The 23,146-nt window shown below is 42.5% G+C and overlaps 8 protein-coding genes across 8 annotated transcripts; 1 reads left to right on the top strand and 7 right to left on the bottom strand.

Annotated features, from left to right (window-relative positions):
• Window positions 1-554: 554 nt before the first annotated feature.
• On the bottom strand, window positions 555-1,209 carry MELLADRAFT_35827 (uncharacterized protein; the record flags this gene model as incomplete). Its single annotated transcript, XM_007409714.1, has 4 exons — window positions 555-613; window positions 719-791; window positions 895-1,032; window positions 1,114-1,209. Coding segments are annotated over 4 exons (366 nt in total), but the record flags the coding sequence as incomplete, so codon positions are not given.
• Window positions 1,210-2,457: 1,248 nt separating this feature from the next.
• On the bottom strand, window positions 2,458-3,736 carry MELLADRAFT_106322 (uncharacterized protein; the record flags this gene model as incomplete). Its single annotated transcript, XM_007409713.1, has 3 exons — window positions 2,458-2,562; window positions 2,902-3,133; window positions 3,417-3,736. The coding sequence occupies 3 exons, from the start codon at window positions 3,734-3,736 to the stop codon at window positions 2,458-2,460; spliced, it is 657 nt and encodes a 218-aa protein (XP_007409775.1).
• Window positions 3,737-5,274: 1,538 nt separating this feature from the next.
• On the bottom strand, window positions 5,275-6,121 carry MELLADRAFT_106321 (uncharacterized protein; the record flags this gene model as incomplete). The annotated part of the gene is made up of 5 exons (XM_007409712.1): window positions 5,275-5,396; window positions 5,460-5,576; window positions 5,676-5,708; window positions 5,790-5,905; window positions 5,973-6,121. The coding sequence occupies 5 exons, from the start codon at window positions 6,119-6,121 to the stop codon at window positions 5,275-5,277; spliced, it is 537 nt and encodes a 178-aa protein (XP_007409774.1).
• A 653-nt stretch (window positions 6,122-6,774) lies between these two features.
• On the bottom strand, window positions 6,775-7,606 carry MELLADRAFT_29221 (uncharacterized protein; the record flags this gene model as incomplete). The annotated part of the gene is made up of 4 exons (XM_007409711.1): window positions 6,775-6,876; window positions 6,948-7,085; window positions 7,230-7,436; window positions 7,505-7,606. Coding segments are annotated over 4 exons (549 nt in total), but the record flags the coding sequence as incomplete, so codon positions are not given.
• Window positions 7,607-11,780: 4,174 nt separating this feature from the next.
• Window positions 11,781-13,872, top strand: MELLADRAFT_116425 (uncharacterized protein; the record flags this gene model as incomplete). The annotated part of the gene is made up of 2 exons (XM_007409846.1): window positions 11,781-12,027; window positions 12,157-13,872. The coding sequence occupies 2 exons, from the start codon at window positions 11,892-11,894 to the stop codon at window positions 13,494-13,496; spliced, it is 1,476 nt and encodes a 491-aa protein (XP_007409908.1).
• A 967-nt stretch (window positions 13,873-14,839) lies between these two features.
• Window positions 14,840-16,176, bottom strand: MELLADRAFT_63019 (uncharacterized protein; the record flags this gene model as incomplete). Its single annotated transcript, XM_007409710.1, has 5 exons — window positions 14,840-14,893; window positions 15,038-15,645; window positions 15,710-15,960; window positions 16,033-16,060; window positions 16,137-16,176. The coding sequence occupies 5 exons, from the start codon at window positions 16,174-16,176 to the stop codon at window positions 14,840-14,842; spliced, it is 981 nt and encodes a 326-aa protein (XP_007409772.1).
• A 610-nt stretch (window positions 16,177-16,786) lies between these two features.
• Window positions 16,787-17,374, bottom strand: MELLADRAFT_106317 (uncharacterized protein; the record flags this gene model as incomplete). The annotated part of the gene is made up of 3 exons (XM_007409709.1): window positions 16,787-17,012; window positions 17,139-17,281; window positions 17,348-17,374. 3 exons carry the CDS (start codon window positions 17,372-17,374, stop codon window positions 16,787-16,789), a joined length of 396 nt encoding a protein of 131 aa, XP_007409771.1.
• A 1,031-nt stretch (window positions 17,375-18,405) lies between these two features.
• MELLADRAFT_86222 (uncharacterized protein) lies at window positions 18,406-19,856 on the bottom strand (the record flags this gene model as incomplete). The annotated part of the gene is made up of 6 exons (XM_007409708.1): window positions 18,406-18,426; window positions 18,483-18,656; window positions 18,706-19,014; window positions 19,072-19,188; window positions 19,251-19,412; window positions 19,476-19,856. The coding sequence occupies 6 exons, from the start codon at window positions 19,854-19,856 to the stop codon at window positions 18,406-18,408; spliced, it is 1,164 nt and encodes a 387-aa protein (XP_007409770.1).
• Window positions 19,857-23,146: the final 3,290 nt, after the last annotated feature.

The raw sequence follows: 23,146 nt of genomic DNA, 5'->3' as shown, positions 1-23,146 counted from the left end.
GTCATAACACCAGTCAAATTTTATCAAGATCACCTGACATGGTCATGAAAACCACAAAACGGGATTTCATGACCTTTACAAATCTTGTCACCAAAATGCTTCAAAATTGGTATTTTATCAAACTGACTAGATGATCAAGCTAAGTCTCATCGGAACTTTTGCTATTCATAGCTCAGAAACCCATAGGAAATCAGAAGTGCTGATGGCTCGAATTTGATGATTTGGAAGTCTCGATCACTTCTGGGGTTCAAAGAGTAGCAGGTAACAAGCTACAGAAAATTGCTCTTGTACAAAAAAAAGCTTGTACATGTAGAACTTTCAAGCCCATTTAACTTTGATTTGCTTGAAGCCTAAGAGTAAAAAAAAGAAAATAGATGATTGAGGGGTTTTTTTGGGGGAGGTAAGAGGATTTTAAGAGAGATAATTGGCTCAAAACTACAATTCAATGAATTACAAATCAGATATGCGAACGATCTTTAGGTCTTCTTCTGTTTAATTCTTTAGGTTTGATCAAATGTTTTTTTGATTAAATTGATCTATTCTTTTTTTAACATTCAGAATCCTGTTCCGATTAAATAATCTGCTAATTGTTCAACACATTTGGTTGCATCGCCTATATATTCATTTGGATAAGGTTGAACAACAATTAGTTGGATAGTCAGCTTGAGTTTAGTGCTGGTTAACAAATGCAACGATGTAGGGTTAGGGTAGGCCGTACCTGGTTGGGCACCGGCTTTATAGATGGCTACAATGATAGCCTGCTTTGTTTTCACACAGATACATCCCGCACCCTATTCAAAAGAGGTTTCAAAGGCAGGAACGGTTAGTCCAGACGGATGATATATGTTGGTGACTGAAACAGATCTGTAGGTTGATGATGAATAATAGACTCACTCCTTTCCTTCCATAAATGCTTCGCTCATTTGCTTGTAAAGTTAAATACTTGACACCAGCTAAATGAACCCCACTAGCTTGAACGGTGGATTGGTCTTCAAAACCTCGAGTAAGAGCACTTTGTTCCTCCGGCGAGACCTATAAAGTATAATAACCCATCAGAATGAATCGTGATGAGTGGCGTATATGCAAATTGAAAATGGTAAATGGGTTCTTTACTTGAAAATTAGATGAGGATGCCCATGAACCACCTGCTTGACCCAAGATAGCAGCGTCGGAGAAGTGACCAGTCAGGAGCAAATTGGAGTCAACGTAAGCTATAAAGATGTATCAAACAAAACATTAAAGAAAAGGTTTAAGTCAGTGAAGAAGGTCTAATGTATGATTCGAATCAGCTACTTACTTTGCCAAGACATGATGCTACGATTTTGAAATAGATTTGAAGATGGATGATGATGCTAAAGATGATGAGAAGTTAGAAAGATGTTGTAAGGTAAGTAAGTAAGAGAAATGAGAAAGTTGAAATACCTTTTGATGATGATGATGAGTTGTAAATACAATCACTGCCGGTCTCTCGGAGATCCTTTGTTCTTGTCACCGAGACCGGTCACCAAAGTGGTGTGTGTACGATTTCATCATCGATCGACTGTATGTAACAGGCCTGTAACAAACCTGTATACATGGTTCACAAGATCAAAAATATCATCCATGATTCAACGTATATCTTTGGCAATCACCTATAGTTACCATAATGACGCATTACAAGCACTTTGTAAGAAATGGAGTCTTCAAAAAGAGACTCACAGTTTCCATAGTAAGGCGTGATCTTATCAGCAGGACATAAGCATGTGTTCATTCTGCTTTTTTCACAAGAGTGGCAGGGATAGAGTGTAAGCATAGAAGCTTTCTAGATCAATTCTGAGGAAGATCACGAGTTTTGATTAATTTTGATGCCTGGTTAGGTGAGGTGAGTAAAATTAACATCATATCAGATCTCCCACAGAAATGATAGCCAGATTCTTGCAAGCTTGATACATTTCCACTTTGAAAGCTCATAAAAAGCAAGAGCCATGAGGGACTTCTAATTGTTTTCAGTCATGATACTTTCAGTTTCAAGGCAAGATAAAAAGATTGAAATTTCAATTTCTTTCCAGATAGAGAAGGATAGGTCCCGAGTGCCTTGAGGTAGGTATATATGCTCCTCAAAGTTGCATTTTTTTACATTCTTGAGGGTCTCATCTTCTGGAAAGTATCAAAAATCTTCCAACCTCAATTTAATCGGAATTATATTTTGGATGGATAGTTTGAGAGCTCAACTGATGCATATTGATCACAGTTTAGGTATATCCGGGATGCTCCCAAGCATTGTAATATGTTATACTAACACATCTTGGCCCTTTGCATCAAGCATCAAGGGAAAACAAAACAGTAGATATGGATAGTTTTCAAAATGAGCTTGCACCTTCATTCAGCCCAGGAACAGAGATAGCCAGTTATTTTCCATCTAGCATTGGTTATGTATTTATTTAACTGCCCTGTCTGGAGAAGTGGTGGGTTCAAGAGCTAATCATCGCACCAATCTGAAGTTAAGCTCAGTGGAATAGCTCTCTTTCTCCTTGGGCCAACTCTCCTTACGGTCTTTGGAGACTTCGTGCTTGGAGCACGTCTCTGATATTTAGCGAAAGTCAAGTTTTCATTGTATCATATCATATAACCGCTGGCGTGTCTCCCATGGATCACTGGGCTCTATTGAGCTGGGATTTTAAGCATGTCCATGCATATGTTGGTAGAGCAGGGAAGCTCGACTCAAATCTCATCCCAATCTATTATAAGTTGAACTTATCTGTAAGCCCGCTACAATCTGCCAGATAGGAAGGTAACTCGAACCTTATGAGAGGGGGTGCTCTCCGATCAGACTTTTCATTGCAACCTCAATGCCAGGAGAGTCTATCACACAGCTTCCATAGGTATATATAATATATGTTGTGGGTTGGGTACGCTTCTTACCTCCTCCTTCAAGTTAGTCTTGCGCAAGGGCACTGCACAAACTTTACATCGCAACTGTAATGGAAAGTTCGAGCTATAGTATTGAATCCTTTCACAGACTACCGGAATTGAAGGATAAAAGATGAGAGCTTTAAAGGTAACAAAATCTGATTCTCTAAAAGCTATCCTTCTGATACACGTTATAAAGCCATCTCGCATTCCGGAATGAAGGACATTGATAAGTTTGGTTTTGCTGAAATGTGGGTACACAAGCTGAAAAAAGGTTTTCGAAAGAGTAGATGACAATAGAACTTGAGGAATGATTCTGATCCTGATCCTAATGGTTCTCGTAAACTTCAAGATAGATGCTCTCAGGGCAATCGGGTCTGAAAGAGATAGTGTCGTTGAAATACCATGTATCGGGACTAGTGTAGACTGGAGAAGAGTGTCTGATATATATCATTCACAACCGAATTGATCAGATAAACAAGTTCTCCATGAATTTTGTGGAAAAAACAGATTTCAACATGACTTACGGATTCCAACCTGTCGTATTAGTTCCCAAAACCATACTACAATCAGTCAAGTTAACCCTAGTTTGAGCATAGCAAATATGACTTTTGGTCGTTCCACCTAGATCAGTCGGTGCTTTGATTCTTCCTTCTACGGTTGCATCTACGATTCCTTCTGTAGCATGCTTAGGACTTTTCCATTTCACATTTGGTTTTTCCCAAGAATTTCCATAGGCAGCTGAGTTTAATGTTGCTGTACATTTCCGATGTGATTTAGAAATCGAGATGGAGATTGAGAATAGAGTAAGAGTTACGAGATGAACGAGTATCTTTGCTGGGTTCATTTTGAGGTAATATTTGTGTGAAAGGAATGTATCGAGATAAAGGAGTGTAAGTTGATTGGTGAGTTCCCTTACTGGGGAACGTTCGGTAAGATCTTTGTAGCAGATGAGAGACGATCAAGTGGGAAATGCCACGCAATCTTCAAACACAAGCAGACCTGAATTCGAAACACTACATCAGCTTGAAGCTTGATTCACCCCCCATACTGCGGTACTGCCGATTCGAAACACGCCTTGCACCAGTGGCCTGGTCGCGAGCTTTCCGCTATACATTGTATATACTGAAGCTGAGACCTTTGAGGCAGAGAAGCGCAGTTTGTGGGACGACCGAAAAGTAACTAAAAACGTGAATAGTATGACTGTCAATTGATTACTGAGCTTTAGCCTGCTTCGTTACACTGGAAGCAAAAATGATACAATCTTGAAGGCTATTAGTGGTTTGAGAAAAGTATTGATCCATACATGAGAAAAGTTGCAACAAAAAACGCTGGTCAAGGGAGGTCAGAGGGATTTCAACGTCAGCGACTGCGATTAACTCGCCCAGACTTGCTCGATGAGAGAACTGTGGATATTCTTGCGATTTGGAAGCCATCATCGATCCTGCAGCCGAACCGTTTGTTTCTTCTGATTTTTTTGCCTTACTTAAAGCAAACTTATCGTCCTACGGTATATGCAATTTAGCCAAAAGTACTTTTTTCAAAGAAAGGGATGCACACAGAGTCCCGGTCTGTCCCGGTGTAACTTGGTTCTCTTCAGGACCTGGTCGATTTCGGACGTCATGGGTACTCATGAGGTCCAAAGTACTTCACTGTGTTTATTACTCATTATTGCTCGCAGTACTTGGCTGTGTATGGCTAAACCTGATGAACTTTTTCATTCGCCTTGACTCACAAGTCAGTTTATGTCTTGATGATGTTTCTATCATGAAAATGTTCTCTCTCCACATCACACTCAATCTCAATCTATGTAACTTCCTCACCAGTTCAAGTTCGACTACCTCACCATAAGTTGTCATTTGTCTATCGAACTACATCAATAAGTGACTCGATACACGTATGAATTCCCTGCTTTCTCCTCATGAAGGCGTGCTGGACAGGTGCACACGGCAAGGGACGTATCCCATGAGCTACAAAGGTCGAGGGTGAGCTTTCGAAACATCGCTATGCGCATTGTGCAGCGGGCAGGACGCGAGCTATCATACAGTCGCGAACAAGCTACAGCAGAGCTGAACGGTATGTACGCGTTTTTTTTTTCGAAAAAATCCCAATTAAAAGGACATCTGCTTCAGGTCTTCAAACTCATTCCCATCCCTCACCTCATCAAAGACACAAGATCCATTACATTTTTTTCACATTCCATCACACAAAGATTCCATCATCATGCTTGCATTTTTCCCAACCACATTTTTGAAATTTGCATCAGTGGCCTTCCTTCTGGTCATGCAACAGACCACAGCCCAACTGCCACGGATTCAGCTTCACTACTCTGGTATGTGATGTAAACTTCAAATAAGGCGACATAATCCAGGCAGATTTATCCAACTATACGGAGCTGATACTCTTTGCGCCTTCGAATCTTCTTGCAGCTCTTCCTCTTTCAAAACCCCACTCCGAATCCTCGAATCCATCGCACCCTGTCCCATCTAACTTGGTGAAGCCCGAGCCTTACAAAAGAGAATCAGATCAACGACGTACGCATCAACCGGGAATCATCCATCTGATCTTACTATAACTAACTCGTAGAATATACACTAAACTTGCTTTCTCTCTTTCCCCATTTGTAGCCGAGTTGTCTCTACCATCTTTCACCTTGGAAGGTCGACCCAGACTCCACAGACCGCAGTCTGCACCAGATGAGACGAGGAAAGTCAAAGGGCTTAGAACGCAAGAAGCCTCGTACCTTCCCCCGTCTCCCACTCGGCCCATACAGACCGGATACTTACGCTCACCTATGAGCTCTGTGGACAAAAGACCACCTATCAAACGTCGCATATCCATCGGACATTGGTTCAACGCTTTGATTCGTCTTGTGGTAGCTTAAGCCTCTGTATGCTTACAAGACAGTTTGGGGCACCCGACATGTGCTTTAGCTCCCCTTGTAGAACTACCCCTAGATCTCTCCGGCGACAAACCAGCATTGATTTTTTTTCCACCAAGTTTTTTGTAGTACTCCCTCAGTAAAGATGATTCAATTTTTTAATATGTATAATGAAAATTGGCTGTCAAAATTATTGACTTACCCTGAACTATTATTTGGATAAGCTTCTTGCCACTCATAAGTTTCCATAAGCCCAAAATGATAACGCTTGGGGTGCAGGTTGAGATGACTTTTAGATCTACTCAGATTTTCCAGAGGTACAATCGGACTGAGTTTTAAGAATATGTACATAACATCAATTTATAGCTTATTTGGTGATAGGCGCACATCGCGGGTGTCAGGCTGCATACAAGGAGAAGAAAATATAACTCTTGTTACACATCGAAGTTGAGTAACTTGTCCATCAGCGCAAGAACATTGTGTCTCCAAATAGCTCCAGCATGATGAAAACGCAACGCATGGGCTGAGGTTGAAGGGGGCTCCCTGTGGGCAATGTAGCTAAAGTTTTTTTATGCTCAGGTGCCCGTGTGGGTTGGGATGTGTAAATTTTTGTATTGCGTTGCGCGAGAGTGTTCATGAGCTCGAGGAGGTCTAAAACGGCATGCTGTTATCAAAATCTATTATCAAGTTTGTGTTTCTTTTCTTTGCCTGCATTTTGTCTGTAGAACTAAAAAGGACGTGTGGAATTCACAGAATGGTACAATGTGGGTTGAGAACTCATTATTATCTAAACCTTTCTTGATCATAAGGGGTTGGCCATCGAGGTGGTAGGGTTCTCCAAAGTTGCAACGACTAGATAACTGGCTGCTGCTGCTGCACCTCCTACCACAATAGTCGAAGCGCTCGCCTTCATGTAGCCAAAAAATCCTATTTCGGCACCAGTGAAGTAGGCCTGAGAAACGCATAGTCAGTTATCACGATGGAGTGTTTAGGTGCAGATGGAAGAGCATTACCTTGAGAATCCCAAAGATGATGAGAGTAATTGTCATCACCCCGACACTCCATCCTAACGCGTCTCGAGCCTTTTCAACAAAAAAGTATGGGGCCTGAGAAACAGAGTTGTTTTGTTGATGAGCTGGTTGTAAGACACAAGCGTTGATGAAAGGCGGAAACTTACCATTGGGATGAGACCACCTAAGAAATAAGCGATACCTATGGTACAAGCGGATATGTACAGACGGATTGTAGGAACTTCTTCTTGTCCCTCTCCAAACTTCAAAAGGAAAGCTGTCATGCCTGCATCCTCTGAGCCTGCCTCGGAGGTCGAACCATTTTCGACTTCTTCTGGGCTTGAGATTGACTTGTAAGATTCACGTCTTTTGGACAGCATGTTTGTGCATGTGTTCCAGAGTCCAGTACGAGGAGGTTCGGTTGGAATCAGTTCGAATTGGCTTTCGACTTGGAGTAGATCATAGGCAACGGCGCTAGAAATATCAGATCGAATTCCCATGGGTGCCAAGATTGCGTCAACTTTGGTTTCCATTTGTTGTGGAGTCGAACGAGCGACACGAGCTCTAATCTTTCTTTGCATGTAGCGGAACTGATCTCGCTCTGCTTCTGAAGCGAGATAGCCTCCGATGCCCATGGAGATGGCGCCTGAAATGAGCTGTGAAAGTTGGATAGCGATTGTAAACATGTGGACGACTTCATGATATAAAGTAATTCATGACATACCTCAGCAAGGCCTGCGACCACGACTAATTTCGAAGACCCCAAAGAAGACAATCCGGCCGTGAGCCCGAAAGGAACTGTCAACCCATCACTTAGACCAATAATGCTACGGAAAAGGAAGTCATCAGTAAATCTCTGCTGGGATGGGTGCATAAGAATGGATTAAATGCGCTTACACATCGCGAAGTACATCGGGGTCGATTAACGTTCTCTTGTCGTCATCATCGTCTTCGTCGTGATCTTTGTTGACCAAAATTTTGCTGGTTTCTTGATCGTTTTGAAATGGTGGGTATGTGGAAAGACCTTCGACCATAGGTGACTCGCCGGTTTGTAATGGATTTCTGTTATCAACTTCCTGAGGCACTGAGAGTTGCGGAGAGGTGTGTTGGTTCATTGCTCTTGACATTCTCGAAATGTTTTCGTATATAGTATAAGGCGAAAGGAATGGTATTCAATGTCAACTATAGGTGAGTACTAGCAGTACAACTATCTTCACAGAAGAAACAAAGGCAAAAATTATTAATTGATTATTAAAGGTGTTATAAAAATGTTCCTTCGAGGAAACCAACGATCACGAGGCGAATAAAGATGTACTGGTGAGTAACGGCAAAGGAGCCATCGACAGGAGCATAGTTATAACCCTCCCAGATTGATTGAGGTCTGTGAGAAAACAGATTATCGAATATGTTAGAATTACGACGGCCCAAAATGAGTGTAGACCAGGAGAATGAAAATTATATCATCACGGAACAAGGCGAAGTGAAGTTGGTCGAGATCAGCCGAAATCGATCCGGTTCATGTCTGCAATTCGAGCTCAAAATTCCAGCTCAATCTCGTCATGTCAACAATCAATTTTCATCACTGTCCACACCTCAGCTTGATTTCAACTCGACAATTATTCTACAACTTATCTTCACATAATTCATTAAGTCACCAACCGAGCCAGCTCATGGAGAGCTGATGACATCAGAGTCCGAGGCAAGCAGCCCAGTCTGAAGCTTTGGTGGAGATGCGGAACGGGGTTCAAAGGCTTTGTGTATGGCCGCTTTGTCAAGAATTGCACTGACTATGTATGTGGAATCAATCTTCAATCTGGGTTTGCATTTCCATCGAGAGTGGGCCAGAACCATCCAAGAGCATACGGTCAATATACAGCGATTTACTTCGATTGAGACAAAAATCGTTGCTTGATGCATACCCGAGTGATAATTCAGAGCTTTTGAGTTCTCCTCCTGCGCACGCGCCCATAAAAGCATGGCTGTTGTACGACTTACCTCATTGATTTCCATTAAGACTCTCAACAACAAAACAACCAGATTGGAATAATGAAAAATCAGAAAAGCAAGATTGAAGACAGCCAATACCCCATATCTAACCAAAGACATAGTTAACATTGAGGGGTCTTTGAGACCGCGATCAAGCTGTGAAATTATCTGGAAGACATGTTTCTTTTTTTTGCTGGTAGGATGGCTAACAAAAATCCTCAAAAAGTGAAGAATATATCACAATGTTTGAAATTGTGGGTTTTTGTTCAGTGGTAGTCTCAAAGATTTGACTTGGTTGGTTCCTTACTGAATTAGCTTGATTCATTTACATATAAGCTTCTCCTTCCATTACCCGTACTTTGAAGACGATTCAGTAAAGTCGAACGACAATTTTGCCCGCATTTCTCTCATAAAAGGTTCTAAGACCATAAACAGAGGAAGAGCAAGATTCAACGAAATAGAGGTAATTATTGTGGAGTGATAGTCAAAATTTATGTAATATAGATGTGAGATGGAATTGAAGCAAGGCGTGGAGAATGAATTGAGAAGATGATAGGGAATGATTGATTGCAAAATGATGTGAATCAACCAAAGCGCTAAGTGAGATTTGATTGCTGCTGGGTGGGCTGAAAGTCAGTTTCTGACAATCGGTGTTTGAGCCGACCGATCTCAGCTCAGATCTGAGGGCAGTGGAAGTGTGTGTGGTCAGAAGTGACTGTGTCTGGTGAGATGGTCAGTCCTTGATTAATGAGCAAAATGAAACTTTCAAGACTCAGTTTAATTTTAATTTTTATTTGGATGAGTCAATTTTGAATTTACATAACAGTTTGCACTTTCACGTTTTTTATTTCTCATCCACTTTTTGTTACAGTTCAGCGGTACAACTGTATTGTATTATCAAAATAAAAGCTGGGATTTACATCAATCAGCGGCTCCTTACCGAATCCTGCGTTGCGAATGCGATTCACAATCCGTCAACAACATCTCTTCAGCGGGTGGTCAGTTCAATGACCGCCTCCGGTCAATTCTCAACTGTACTGCCAGCTTCTAGTCCATTCAGTTATGTCTCACATCCAACCAAGAAGCCTGCAGACGAGAACATAGGCTGACATGGCCTTTGGAGCTGTGATGATTGAGCAACGTAGCCCACATCGTCTTGCAGAGGGCCTTGAAGGGGCCCTCAAATGTAGAAGTCTTTCCTACTCCGGCTCTTCAACATTCAGCTTAATGGACTACTCATCATTCAGATCAGTTCCGAAGATGCGACGCATCCCCACTGATTCCCTACCCGTCTTGAGACCTGAATTCCTCTCCGCCCCCTTTACACGGAAGCTCTCAATCTGCTTTCGATTAATTTGACAATCGACTCTAGCGTCCGGCCAGTCGCGGCTTATAAATGAGAATACGAACACCGATTGAAGATTCGATCGTCATATAAATACTGGATTTATGAAAAGCAAGCTCAGTGGCTTGACGGATTTGCCCACTTATTCCGTGCAAATCCTCATCATCATGTTCAAAGTGCAAGCCTCTATGACTGCATCGGCTGTGTCTCTCAACTCTTCTCTCGCTTGCTTCATGGATTCACGGCCACTTAGACTATCATTATCGTGGACGACGCACTGAGTCAATCAATCTCGGTTGGTTCCGAATCCGTACCTGCAGCTCTTGAGCTTTTGCCTCCAAATATCAATCACACTTTGTTTCAACCACACTGATGATCGGGGTGGGTTTCATAGAATGAAGGCAAAGGATGAGTTCTGGGAGACTGGCAGGCACCCACAACTCTAGCTGCAGAGAGCCGTCCTCTCACCGCGCTCGGACCCCGAAACCGGCGATCCATATTTATGTGCGGCCAGGACAATCTTCCTCATTCAAACAGATATCTGCCATCTACTCTTCTTCCCCTTTATACTTGTGTTTGTGTGTGTATTGATAAAATTAGCTGTGGTAATCCCGTTTGGTCCTATGCCCTGAGCTTCCTTGGCAAGATTGATACAGTCAAATTGCACTTACTTTTCGTTTGGAGGTTTTTTTTCTGCCTTACTTGAATCCCACTTCCATAACCTCAATACAAGGCGCTTCATACATCCGTGTAATGGATTCGCGTCTTCTCTCACCGGGGAATTAGTGATCCACTTTCCTAATACTCAAATTCATCATATCCTTCAGAGTTTGCTTAAAGGAATCACTGAAAGGCATCGAAGGTGATGTAATTGAACTCATCTGGAAAATATGTCTTCGGAGTCTTTCTTATCCTGTGTGGCGTCCACCTCCCATCGTTTCACACCCAATTTGTTAATATGGTTAAGTAAGCAAAGACGTCAAATGCATCAATTCATATGAAGATAATCAATATTTACCTAAAGCTTCGAGTTGGATCCTAGAAGAAAAATCCTCAAGCCTTACCTTTGTGAAGTCCCTTTTTTCCTCTTCATGATCCTCTCGAGAGCCTTCGGAGGGAAAAATTAGGTATCTCCACGAAAAAACTATTGTCTTGACTTCGATATCAAACAGGCGTTTATCTTGTCTAAAACTTACCTCGGCAGATTTTTTTCTGGTTATGGTAAGTTGTTGGTGGGTCCCCAGCCCAAGACGATACAGATCCCTTTATCCTTTGATGCGGGTAGTGGGGATGAGATGATCAAATTATTTGTTTACAAGAGAACAAGGGCCAAGATCAACGGTCTCTTTGATCCCGGCTCGAGCTCTGCATCTGGGTCTGTGTACAAAGTTGCCATTGAAAAAAAAGGATAAGCGTTTGATCAAGGACGCTTGGGCCTTTCACTTCGTATCATCCTAGATCTCCGGTGGGTACTAATGCCTTTACTTGGGGAAAAGCATGTACCAGATATGTTGTTCAGCTGAAAACAGTAAAGAGTATAAGAGAGAGTGGTGAAGACTTCAGCTTTACGCGCTAAACATCTTTCTCGTAAAAAAACGTCATCTTCTTCTTGTTTGTATTTGAGTATTCATCATTCATTTTCGCTTCACCACTTCTTAGTCCGTTAGTTTTTTGTTTTAGTTGATTCTGTTGAGGTCTGATAATTCTTCTATATTGCATCAGTCTTGATTTTACTTCTTGGCACTTTCTCTTGGATTGATTTATACACTTCACATAAGCTATGGATTCCGCTACGACATCTCAAGCTTCAACGCGTTCATATATCCCTTTTCATGGTCATCCTCCAGTGTGTAATGTTTCAGACCTAGTCGAACATGGTGAGACCGTGTTGCGCGTAATCCGAGAAAGAGGCGAAGGTACGTCATGTTCTCCTCGTTGAATAGCTTACTGAACGCGTCCATAGATTGAATCATCGCTGATGCTGTAACTACTTCCTTCACCTTTGATCTTCTGCACTCTTGCTTATCACTCTCGAAAACATCTAGAGAATGAGGACTTGGTCAAGTTGTACGAATCTGGAAGAGCTGGACAGCACATCCCGCAAGGCAGCATCAAATCTTTCCGTCAATACGCAGATTATATGACCCTCTCCTCTATACCAATCTGGCCTATCACGCCCATCAAAGTTTCATTTTTCTTACTCTTTAGATTACTTATGGGTGATGTGACCAACGGCACGCCTCTTCGAAACGCATATCTCCGCAGTCTCGCACGCTCTCTTGAGCATTACCGCGAGGAAACCGCTCGTTATTTCTTGTCTAAGTGGCCTGAAGCCGGAAGTTGGATTATTCGCGACGGAAGAGGGGACCCTGAAAGTCGCAATGATATCACTCACGACATCTTACGTATCTGCAAACAAGGACAACATCGTCCAATAGAATCCTTGCTAGACTTTCGAGCTGTCCAGCTGATTGTCACCGGAGACAATCCGGCCCTTACTCCGGATGCTTGGGCAACACGAAGACGACTCTCTGCTCGCTGGGTACGTGATCGAGAGTCTGCCAACCTTCCGGAACGACAATATGCCGGTGGAAAGTTTATCGGAGAGCCCCCTAAGCCACCTCCATTGAGTGCTCGTAGTACGCATTGGAATCGACATCTACATGATTTGAGAGACGGAAGCGAGGAAACGAGTTGGATTGCGAACACACCTCGAGCACGATCTGATTTTCCTGATAAACCGACATCCCCTTATACCGGATCAGATTCTCGGTCTGATGCTAGATACAAAGCAGAAGAACAAAACAATAATATGATGACGTCTGACACCGAGGCTTCAGATTCACAAGCCTCTCGCACCCGGGTATACCCTGCGCATCATCCTCATCCATTGCAACTCGACATCGGACCTCCTTCGCCCTTATCATACACCCTTTCACCGGATTCTGACACTACATCTGCTAGGTCGTTTGATAGAGATAACATTTTCGAGTCTGCTATTCCTGCTTCGATGCGTGGACTTCCTCCAATCACACCTTTGACCTCGGACTTATATTCTATGAACGAAAGGATCCCTCCGTTTTCACCCTTGACTCGAGGGCTTCCTAGTTTGACAGAAGCTGGTTTACATCCATCCAACTTTCCACTTCCTTTAAGCCCAGCTACCTCCATCAATCAAGATCCTTCTTCTTTCTCTCCAAAACAATCTAGATCTCATCAAAATCTCATGTCAGGTAGAGGGAATCAAATGCTTACACCGCCTCCTACTGGTAGATTTGCTCCGCCGTCTAATCTTCATTCTTACTCTTCTAATGAAACTTCGCCAAGCTCTACTATCTATCGTTGGTCATTATACCCTGATCTTGATTTCGCTACTCCTCTCTGAGCTAATGATTTGGCTGTTCAATAATTCAGAAGTCAAGCTTGGTCACCTCGTAGTGTGTTTTTTCTACCCCCCCTCAAGGGTTTTTCTGTTACTTGGTTATGATTAGGTCGTGTATATATCAAAGTGCTCTTCTTGTTTAAGATTTTTGTCAAAAGTTCAATTTTCAGTGTTATATATTTTTTCTCAAAACAAAAATTAGGTACTTCTGCATGCCTCGTCTCTCTTTATTTTCAAAATGTATATGTGAATATTTTGTTGTTTACAGTTTTTTTTGTAGGATTTCTTGTATATCTTATTCTATAGTCATGTGTGTGTTTTTTCATCTGTGATTGTCTTTTATTGGAAGTGATTTCGAGGGTTATGGATATATCTTTCCTGTACATGTTTCTTGTTCGTGATCTGATCCACTGAGTCTCTTAAGATGTAGCGCGCATGTTTGATGCAGGAAACACTGCCTTCTTACCTTGATATGCTCCCGGCAATGATGTTCATTCAAGATCTGAGTTACTTGAGGTGTGCATCTGTTTCATAAATAGCATGGCACCGGCAGACAATTTGACTCGGATCTGTTCGAGCCCGAGGAGTCCTCGTCAGTATCCGCCCTGCTCCCGAGCCAGGATGCCTTGGATGCCGCATCCGAAGAATCTTGGTCCCGCCATGGCTCGGGTATATTCCACCAACCTCATCTTTGCAATAAAACTCGCCAAAGCGATGGGTATCGCAACCCAATCCAGGGGTATGGATCAAAAAGATTGTGACCATAAAACATGTTCCTGCCTTGATGCTTACTCTTATTTCTTTGAGTCTTGACATGAGAATCTAGACTAATCATTCAAACACGAGAGCCAGCAAGTTAAGAGTCTTTAAACTGTCCAACAATTGTTATATTTGCTTTGCAGAATGAAAACAAAATTGAAAACCCCTACATCTGAATACGACAAGAAGATACAGCGAGTTGAGATAGTTAACAAAAAGAATCACTTCTACCTTTCTCTTTTCATGACAATCATAATAGTTCACATCAATTTTTAGATAACTCGAGAGATCACCAAGAAGAGCCTCTAAGAGTTGAGAAAAGATCAAGAAAGTTAGATCTTTGAGTCATCAAAAGAAGCCCGCTGCGTTGATTTGATAGCTTTGTAGAGTTGTTGGGTTAAGGTTATAAGATTGAAAGACTTGAGCGGTATTAATACCAATACTTCTAGACAATCTAACAAAATCTTCGAGTGAATTACAGAATGGTTGCCAGTGAGCTGGATTTTTTTTGTCGAACAACGTCAGTTGGATAATCTGATTATATATGTTATACGTAGCATTTTCAGGAAGGAAACCAAAATCAAAATTTATATAAAACCTACGCTGTAATACGGCACTCCAGGAACTCCAACGACTGAAAGCTGTGATCCAACCAGAAAATTGAGCAATCAATTGATTGATAACACTTTGTAAGACTCCCTATAAATGAAGGATTCGTGGATAAATTCACCAAATAAGTGAAATTGTAATCCCACAACGATGGAAGATAAAAAGAAAACACTTACGAGATCTTGATTTTGAGCACAACCACCACCACATGATGAATAAGTCTTCACGATTTCCTCAAATTGGCTTCGAATTGAGGCAAATTCTTGTAGCGCAGAATTGTAATCTACATCAGGTCGTGAAACGATTTGAGTAAACCTGATGAATCTAGGGAGTAGTTGTTGGCAGCTCTCAACCAATCCTTGGTAACTTCTAGTGGTATCGCGGGATTGAGTAGTTGTGCTGGTATCAATGGCTTGCTGATTGTTTTGGCCATATTGAGCACCATTGTTTGAAGTACTATCAGCAGATTGGGCTAGCTGAGTCCTCCCAGTAGCTCCGGATGGAGTACTTTGAGTACCTGTGGTTTGTTGAGTGTCTGGAGTACTCTCAGATTTTTGATCGGCGAGTCCTCCAGGCACCGTGTTTGCGGCAGATTGATTGGCAGTTGTCTTCGAGGAACTGGTGTTTTGTGAATTTTGCGAGTCAAGGGTTTGAGCAGCTGTACCGGTGTCACTGGGCGTATCAGTACCATCGACTTTGTTGTCAGCCTGTGTGGTGCCGCCGGCTTGATCAGTCGTAGCGGTCCCAGCAGCTTGGGCTTTTCCACTATCCAGAGTGGAAGTATCTGGATTAATGAATCAGATCAGAAATCACAATCACCACGTCTCTCTTGATTATCGTCAACTTACCTTTTTTGGTAGCAGCCTGTGTGTCAGCATTGCTACTACCAGGGACTTTCGAAACACTGGCCGGTGGGGTGGATCCAGGAGTTGATTGGTCAGCCGAAGTTGACGATCTCGAATCTACCACAGTGTCTCCTTTGCTACCGCCGTATGTTGATGCATCAGTCGCACTTTTACTTCCGCATGAATCACATCGGGTCATCAAGCGAGGTTCTTGAAGACTTCCAAGGTTTTGACGAGCTACTTCATTGGCTGGCCTAATGATTTGATCCAAATGTCAATATCAGATAACAAAACTAAAGTGTGGAAAGTAAGTAGTTTTTTCATACCTAGTTTTCACCTCAGAAGAAGCGATGACTAGGAATAAAATTGCAAGAACAAGATTCAGCAACAGTTAGGTCAACATATGTGACGTCTTGAATCGATTCCTCACCTGCAAGGGTAAGTAATACAAAGCTGATTGAGACGCGCATAATGTTTGGATTTTGAAGGATTATAAAGATATTCTAGGATGAGATCGTTAGGAAGGGATTTATAAAACGTTTCAGAGTGTGTTAAAAAGCAAGATTTGTATGATTCAAGAAATCGATATCTAATTATCAAGATGAGATGAAAAAGCTTCGTAAATGGCTCAAAAGCCTTGGGTTTTTATACCTTACCATCCTTTCTGGATCACGCAGACAAGAACTTTTGATCAAGGATATATTTGGAAGCACTGTCTTCTTCATCACACGATTTTGGTGCCCACTCCAAGATTTTCTTTAGCCTGACAACGATGTAAAACGAGGCAATGTTTCTTAGCTCAGTAAGGCAATGTTCTTGCACCGCCTGGAGGTCGGTTTCTTTTTGATTCCGCACTGTCCTGAACAGAGCTATTACAAAGTCTTGATTGATGATGCAAGATTTGTTTGTTCATCTTCATCAATTTTACACGTCCTCATCGCCTTGCACTTGTCTAATCATGAGATTGAAAAGAAAACATAAGGGTACTGTCTTCTCGAAAAGCTGAAGGAGAACTTGCACCGGAAGCGTACCGAGTGGAGATCAATAAGTGATCATAAGTTATCTTACGACACCTCTATATCACGCTTGGAGTCTTGCAAAGTTCAAACCAAGTCTACAGACACGGTCCCACGGGGTGTGGACATAGCGCTCCCGAGCAATCCATAGCATGGCTAAAGGTGAAATTTTGCGAATCATATCCCAGATTGCAGGTGATGGCGGTGTGGAAAGTCTACATACCAGAACTGTTAGGATTGCGGCCGAGACAACCACGATTTCCAGATCTTTACAAGCTCCCTCCTTTCCACTCGAGAGTCGAGAGAGGGATTTTAATGAGGCATAACGCTGAATGCACTAAAAATGGTTCCGAGTGTCATGGCCAGAGTCAAGGAAGTTGGGCAGTGCCATTGCAATGCTTTGTGGATTTGCTTACATTGCGCTTTGGACCCCGATCTCAACATCCTCGGCTTGATGTGGATTTTTCAAATACCACGATGAAAGTTTTTGCATGCGACAAGGTTTGGAGTCTTCATCTGTAGTCTTAACTCTTGAGGCGGGATTCGGACTTGGGCAGTTCTACATCAGATAACCATGAAAAACATGTTCCGTGAGTAAAAAATACATGATCATAAAAATACCAACATCAGCCGGTCGTTCTTCAGCTGTCATTTCAGATGCAAATATAATATTCCCAACTTGATGGGGAACCAAAGTAGTACCTACTCGATCGCTCATGCCTTTATCCGGAGAGCATCTCCTTGTGTCTTTGTTCAACAGTGGCTGAACAGGGTCTTTCAGATTGGCTGACCGCCTATTCAATATTTGCGAGTCGTTTGAAGCTTGAAAGAGACTTTCTTGACCGACACAGTCTTGAGAAATCCTTAAGTGTCTTGATGTCGAGATCTGTTTGAGTTCAGGGAGGTATTATAGACATGGTGCTCGGAATTTGGGTATGGCACAGTTGATCTTACTACACCAGGGGGTAAATGGCACGTCCCAAATCTGAATCGACAGCGTCACAGGCACGTGTCACTTTTCTATTGATTTGGGACGTGCCTAGAGCGTGTCCAGCGGGGACCGAACAGGATTGATTCCTGGACGGATCAATCACTGGATGTGAATCCGCCCGAGACCATTTCAATAACTGTTCCAGGGAAGTTCTGAACAGTGAGTTCAAGGCCGGAACGAGACTGACACGTGGCCTCGCTGTTCCTGGCCTGGAACAGAATCAGCGAGAGGGCCGCAGGTACGGTATCGTTCGACCGCTTTTGCGGTGAAAAGCTACGGTGAAACGATACGAATGCAGTGAACGTTACAAAGCATCGATGGGATTGTTTTTTCTTTCATTTCAAAAGACCGAATTTCACAAAACATGCTTTTAGCCAGATGAATTGTATGTAGTAGGTAGGAAATAACTACAAGATCTTCCTGCTGAAGAGGTTATGAAGTAGTTGGAAAAGGTGTTAAAGAAACTTGAAATCAGATGAATGAAGAAGTTAATGAAAGAAGCGACACGAGTCTTCAAAATCATTCTTCCTTTACATGTTTTTAGGTCGTTGTATATTATTGTTTATCATGCTAATGGTGGTTCACCTTGCATGATCCACTCCTTTAAGGCCTCTTGGGTTATAATCTGAATGTCATTGGATGTTTTGATACGTTCAAAGGTCTCTTTGCCTGTGAAGATTCGGTTGTCGTACTTAATGATCCATCTGTAAAAGCTACGACAGCGTATAATGTCAGTGAAGATCATACATATAGTAAGAGAAGTACTTACGCCTTTTGTTCCAGGGGGGGAGGTCTCTGGCCCAAGCCAGGCGCTCATCAACTGGGTCCCATATTGATCGGTCGGCTTTATCCTTTGGACCGCTGCGTGGCTGGGTTGGGTTCTTGGCGTGGAGGTGGAAAATGGTACCTTCAAGACGCTAGATAGAGCAGGTGTGTACAATGACTATCAGCCGAGTCGTGCAGACAGTCTTTGACTGTTGGTTCAACCTCACCAGAAGTGCAATCCTACATTTGTCAGCAAGATTGATCGTGCTCCAGATCACATCATTAGATATCGTTAAGCTCTTAGGAGCTCGTGTACGGCCAAGCTGAAAGTACAGATCGTACAACTTAGGGACTAAAGAACCGACTGCCGGTTTATTGATACCGTCAAGGAGTGCACTTTGGAATTTGCTTTTCTCTGTTTTAGCAATCTCCTTAACAATCTTTCGTACTAAACCTTCTGCATTCAGATCACTGTTTCGAAATCCTTCTGGCAATTCATTGGCTTTGACTTTGCAATCGACAGCCATTAGTGCCTCCTAGGGTTGGGTACAACATCAGCTTGAAGGTTGAAATCGAGATATAATGGAACTCACAATCACTAGATTCTCGAGTGATTCTACGATGGGATGCTTGCGTAATGAGTTTGATGTTGAGTAGGCTTGTATTGATGATTTCATAAGCAGGTCTTTAATCAAATCTCGAATGAAAGTCTATACTATGTTCATGTTAGTATAACATAGAAAAATCATTGTGTTCCTGGATATTGACTCACTCGAAGGCGATCTTCAGCTTTCCATAGATCACCCTTAGGTTGAACCATTGGGGGGCCAACCGTAACTGTGACTTGATCCGCGGAGTTGGACTGGCGATTGGCTGGAAACTGTGAGGCCAAGAAGCAAATCAGTGCTATCTGGCGGCTCTGTTCATTGGGTTGCTACTTCAACAAGACCAAAGCATCAGTTTCAATCTCAATTTTGGGCTACAGATGCTACATTACCTGAAGAACTTTGTCCACTTCAGAGATTGCTCTCGGAGTGAGACCGAATTGAGCACCAATTGTGCTAACCATATTTGATAATGCGAGTGGGTCAACCACATTTTCCTCAGGACTGATTCCTGATGAATGTGGTCTTGACTCGGATCGCATCATATCGGGTGTGAAAAATGTGTCACCTAACGCAGCACGATAATCAGGCTCATCTTCCTGGATGGGCCCATTCTGCGACGAGCGGTGCCGCAGGTTAGGGGTGTTTTGGTGGCGGCTGTCCAACCCAAAGGCATCAGACGCTGAGCGGGTCCTGGGTATGATGGATGTCGATAGTCGATCGTAATTGGATCCCATTGGGCTCCTTTGATAACGTTGAGAGCTGGGAAACATGAGTTGTGTGTAAGTCAAGGTGAGTCGCAGGTGGATGGAACTTGTGTTTTTTGGGACAAATTTCATTTCCACGTCCTCAACAAAACCTCAACAAGTTCTTTTGACAGGTGGTTGTATTTTTTTTCAATTGATCGAGGTGGATTTTGTGCAATTCAAAAAAAACTTGGCCAAGTTTTTTGCTTTTCCTGCCGATTGCAGTTGCTCGTCTTCAAGTCATCACCTCTCACCTCATCACCTTCAACCTCCAATCAATCAATATCTCAGGTGCAATTGTGACAATGGATGACCCCAATTTGGCTTCAGTGAGCGGTTTAATGTCCCATCTGAATCATCTCTTTTTTCAATATACTCATTTTTTTTTTCGATCAAATCATCCGAAGAACCAGTCATTGGTTGAGAACTCGTCACCTTGCCGCAATGCTAAAAGAGCAGCTAGTGACACAGACTGCGAGAAGGAGTCTGAACCTCCTACCCCCAAGAAGATGGCACGCTTGACGGGGAACGGGGGACCCAATACCCAGTTCGATGATGCGACAATTGATTATTTGGAGTTTCAAGGCTGCTCGATAACGGTGGATCATGATACGATTGATTCGCTGAGAAGCAAAACAACAATGAGAGATTATTTATCTTACGTTGACATTTCACCAGACAAAATCAATTTGGTGATCGGCATCTTACGTCCACACCGCATCAACTCATTCGAAAAATTTCTTTTTCCAGCAATTCTGAATGTTGATCACTTGGTACAATGGGGGATTCCTTATGGAACAGCAATGGACCTCATCTTCATGGCACGTCAGTATTATCAAGACCTTGTTAAATGCAACATCAACAGCCTGCCAGACTCTGTGAAGGGTGGCTATGTTGAATTTCAAGGCCGATCGATCTCGGTGTCTCGTACCATGGTCAAAAACCTGATCCAAAAGACGAAGAACAATCTCAAGGATTATCTTGAATACGCCTCTGTTCCTCGTGATGAGATTCAAGATGTGATGGACATTTTCCGACAACATCGAATTAATAACTTTGCCAAATTCCTGTACCCACGGTTCTTGAACGTCAATCACATGGTCAAATGGGGCATTCGTTTTGGAACCGCGATGGATCTAATGTTCAAGGCTCGAGATTATTATCAACATATGATTGATAAGGTGCTCCTTGAAGGGAACATGTCATCTTCACCGTATTGACCCACGGCGACTGTCAGAGCTTTCAAAATACCTTTGAAAATTGGGTTATCTTTTTTTTAAAATTTCATTTGGTCGATCAGAAATCAATCAAACAAGATCATTTTATAAGTTCAAGCCACCTTATATCTTTTTCCTTTTTTAAAAAGATAGATATTCATTACACTTCAGGTCGATCAGAAAGCAATGGATCGAGATGGTTTCATCAGTTCCAAAATCATTTTCTTTTGTCTTTCAAGATACACTTCTTTCACTCGATCAGAAAGAGAAGTCATTGAATATGACAGAGATGATAGTTGTAATCTCCTTCTCTTTTATTACATTCAAATCATCTTATATTGTTTTCTTTTGTTTCTCTTAAAAAAAGAATGGTTTTTGTTTGTTTTTAAAAAACCCGATTGTTACTACACATCTTTTGCTCGATCAGGAAGCAAATCCATTTGAATGCGACTGAGAAGATAGCGGTAATCTATCCTTTTATTAAATTCAAATCAACATCTTTTGCTCGATCAGCACAGATTAGTCTCAGTATACTGTGAGGAGAACAAGTGCGAACAATTGGGATTGGTCTGATAGGGCGCTTCAGACAAACCTGATGACGAATCCAGTTTTTGCAAGATCGGACAAACCTGGGCATTTTCGATCATAACGGTTCGTAATGAAGCGTTATGATCTCATCTCACTCCGCCTTGGTGGCTGCGTGAACGACTGCACACAGCCAAACTTGGGCAGGAGCGGAACGGCATCTTACCGTTTCACATCCGTAAAACACCGTCTCGGTCACGACCTCATCCCGTTCTGACATCTGGATTGTTCCTGAGACGGAGGTGGGGACCGGTCGAAGTACGTGTGTTTGTCAAACGTGGTTCAACCGGTGTCAGGCAAGCTCTAATTACGGCTCTCACAAATTTCGTGACTGGGCCGGTTTTGAAACGCCATCTCATCGAAATTCCTGGACACGTGTCCAGAACCATCCGAGGCCGAGGACATTTACCCCCTGGTGTAGACTAGGTTGTTTGTAAAGATGTGTGAATAACGCAGGACGGCCCCGGAGGGTCTGACTCCTAGTTGCAGAGAAAACCGGAAAAGCCCGATGGGGCGGCCACTAAACAACTAAGATAAAATAATAATAGAACTGAAAACAACTGCACAAACCAAGGGAGGGATGGCGGGAACAAAAATTTTTTAAACGGTTTTACTAAGGAGATTAGATTTAATATTGACTAAAAAACCGTTGATAATAGAGAGCGGGCGCAATTTCCCAGTTTTTTTTGCTTACAATCGTACGATCCGGGGCTCGTTTTCCACGTTTTCTCGAGTATTACGTCTCGTATGGGAGTTTATAGTCACTTTGTAACCAGTTGTGCAGTCAAATCGACTACGCAAACGGTTTCTTGATGTCGAGCCTCCCATGGTTTGGGTGAGACTTGTCAGGGCCAACCCCTTGGAGAACAAAAGTAGTTGCACCTCATCTACTGATCTTGCATCCTTGTCAGCCCAACAAAAATAATTTTAAAGAAAAGCAAACTCGTATTCCTAAACTTGGAATTTTCTTGCTATGCAAGGAGGTCTCATATGATTTCCCAGGTTTTTTGCAATCCCAGACGGCTTTGTGTTGCACATCTCTCCTTTTGTGATGCTTCGCATCAGGTTCGTGACGTAAACTGAAGACTTAAAGTTATGGATCTCAAGAAATGGAGGTCCATGTCGCAGACTGAGATATCTGTGAAAGGTGTCAGAATACGGGACAAGGCTATATATGCAAAATGCATATATAGCCTTGCCCTTGTCGCTTTCCGGTGCCGCCTTCCCAGCAATAATTATTGTTATATCTCCATCTTGGTGTGTTTTTGTCTTGATTCGGCCGTTTGGCCACATTAATTGGCACCGCTGACATCCGCCACCTCCATCTAGCTATTTTTTATTTTTTGAAATTATAATCCGGTACGGTTTTGGGGCCTGGATTATATCTCTCGTTGGGTGTCAGACTGACGAATTCGTCGTTAGATATACTCAGCATTTTAACAGATGTCTTCCCAAAATCATCAGGCGAATTGGTCACCAACCACCGGGCTCAATTTGGCGCGGGGTTTGACAGTT

Source organism: Melampsora larici-populina (genome assembly GCF_000204055.1).
Source record: "Melampsora larici-populina 98AG31 unplaced genomic scaffold MELLAscaffold_17, whole genome shotgun sequence".
Classification (NCBI taxonomy): domain Eukaryota; kingdom Fungi; phylum Basidiomycota; class Pucciniomycetes; order Pucciniales; family Melampsoraceae; genus Melampsora; species Melampsora laricis-populina.
Note: the sequence above shows the minus strand (reverse complement) of the source record. Positions and strands in the feature narration are given on the sequence as shown.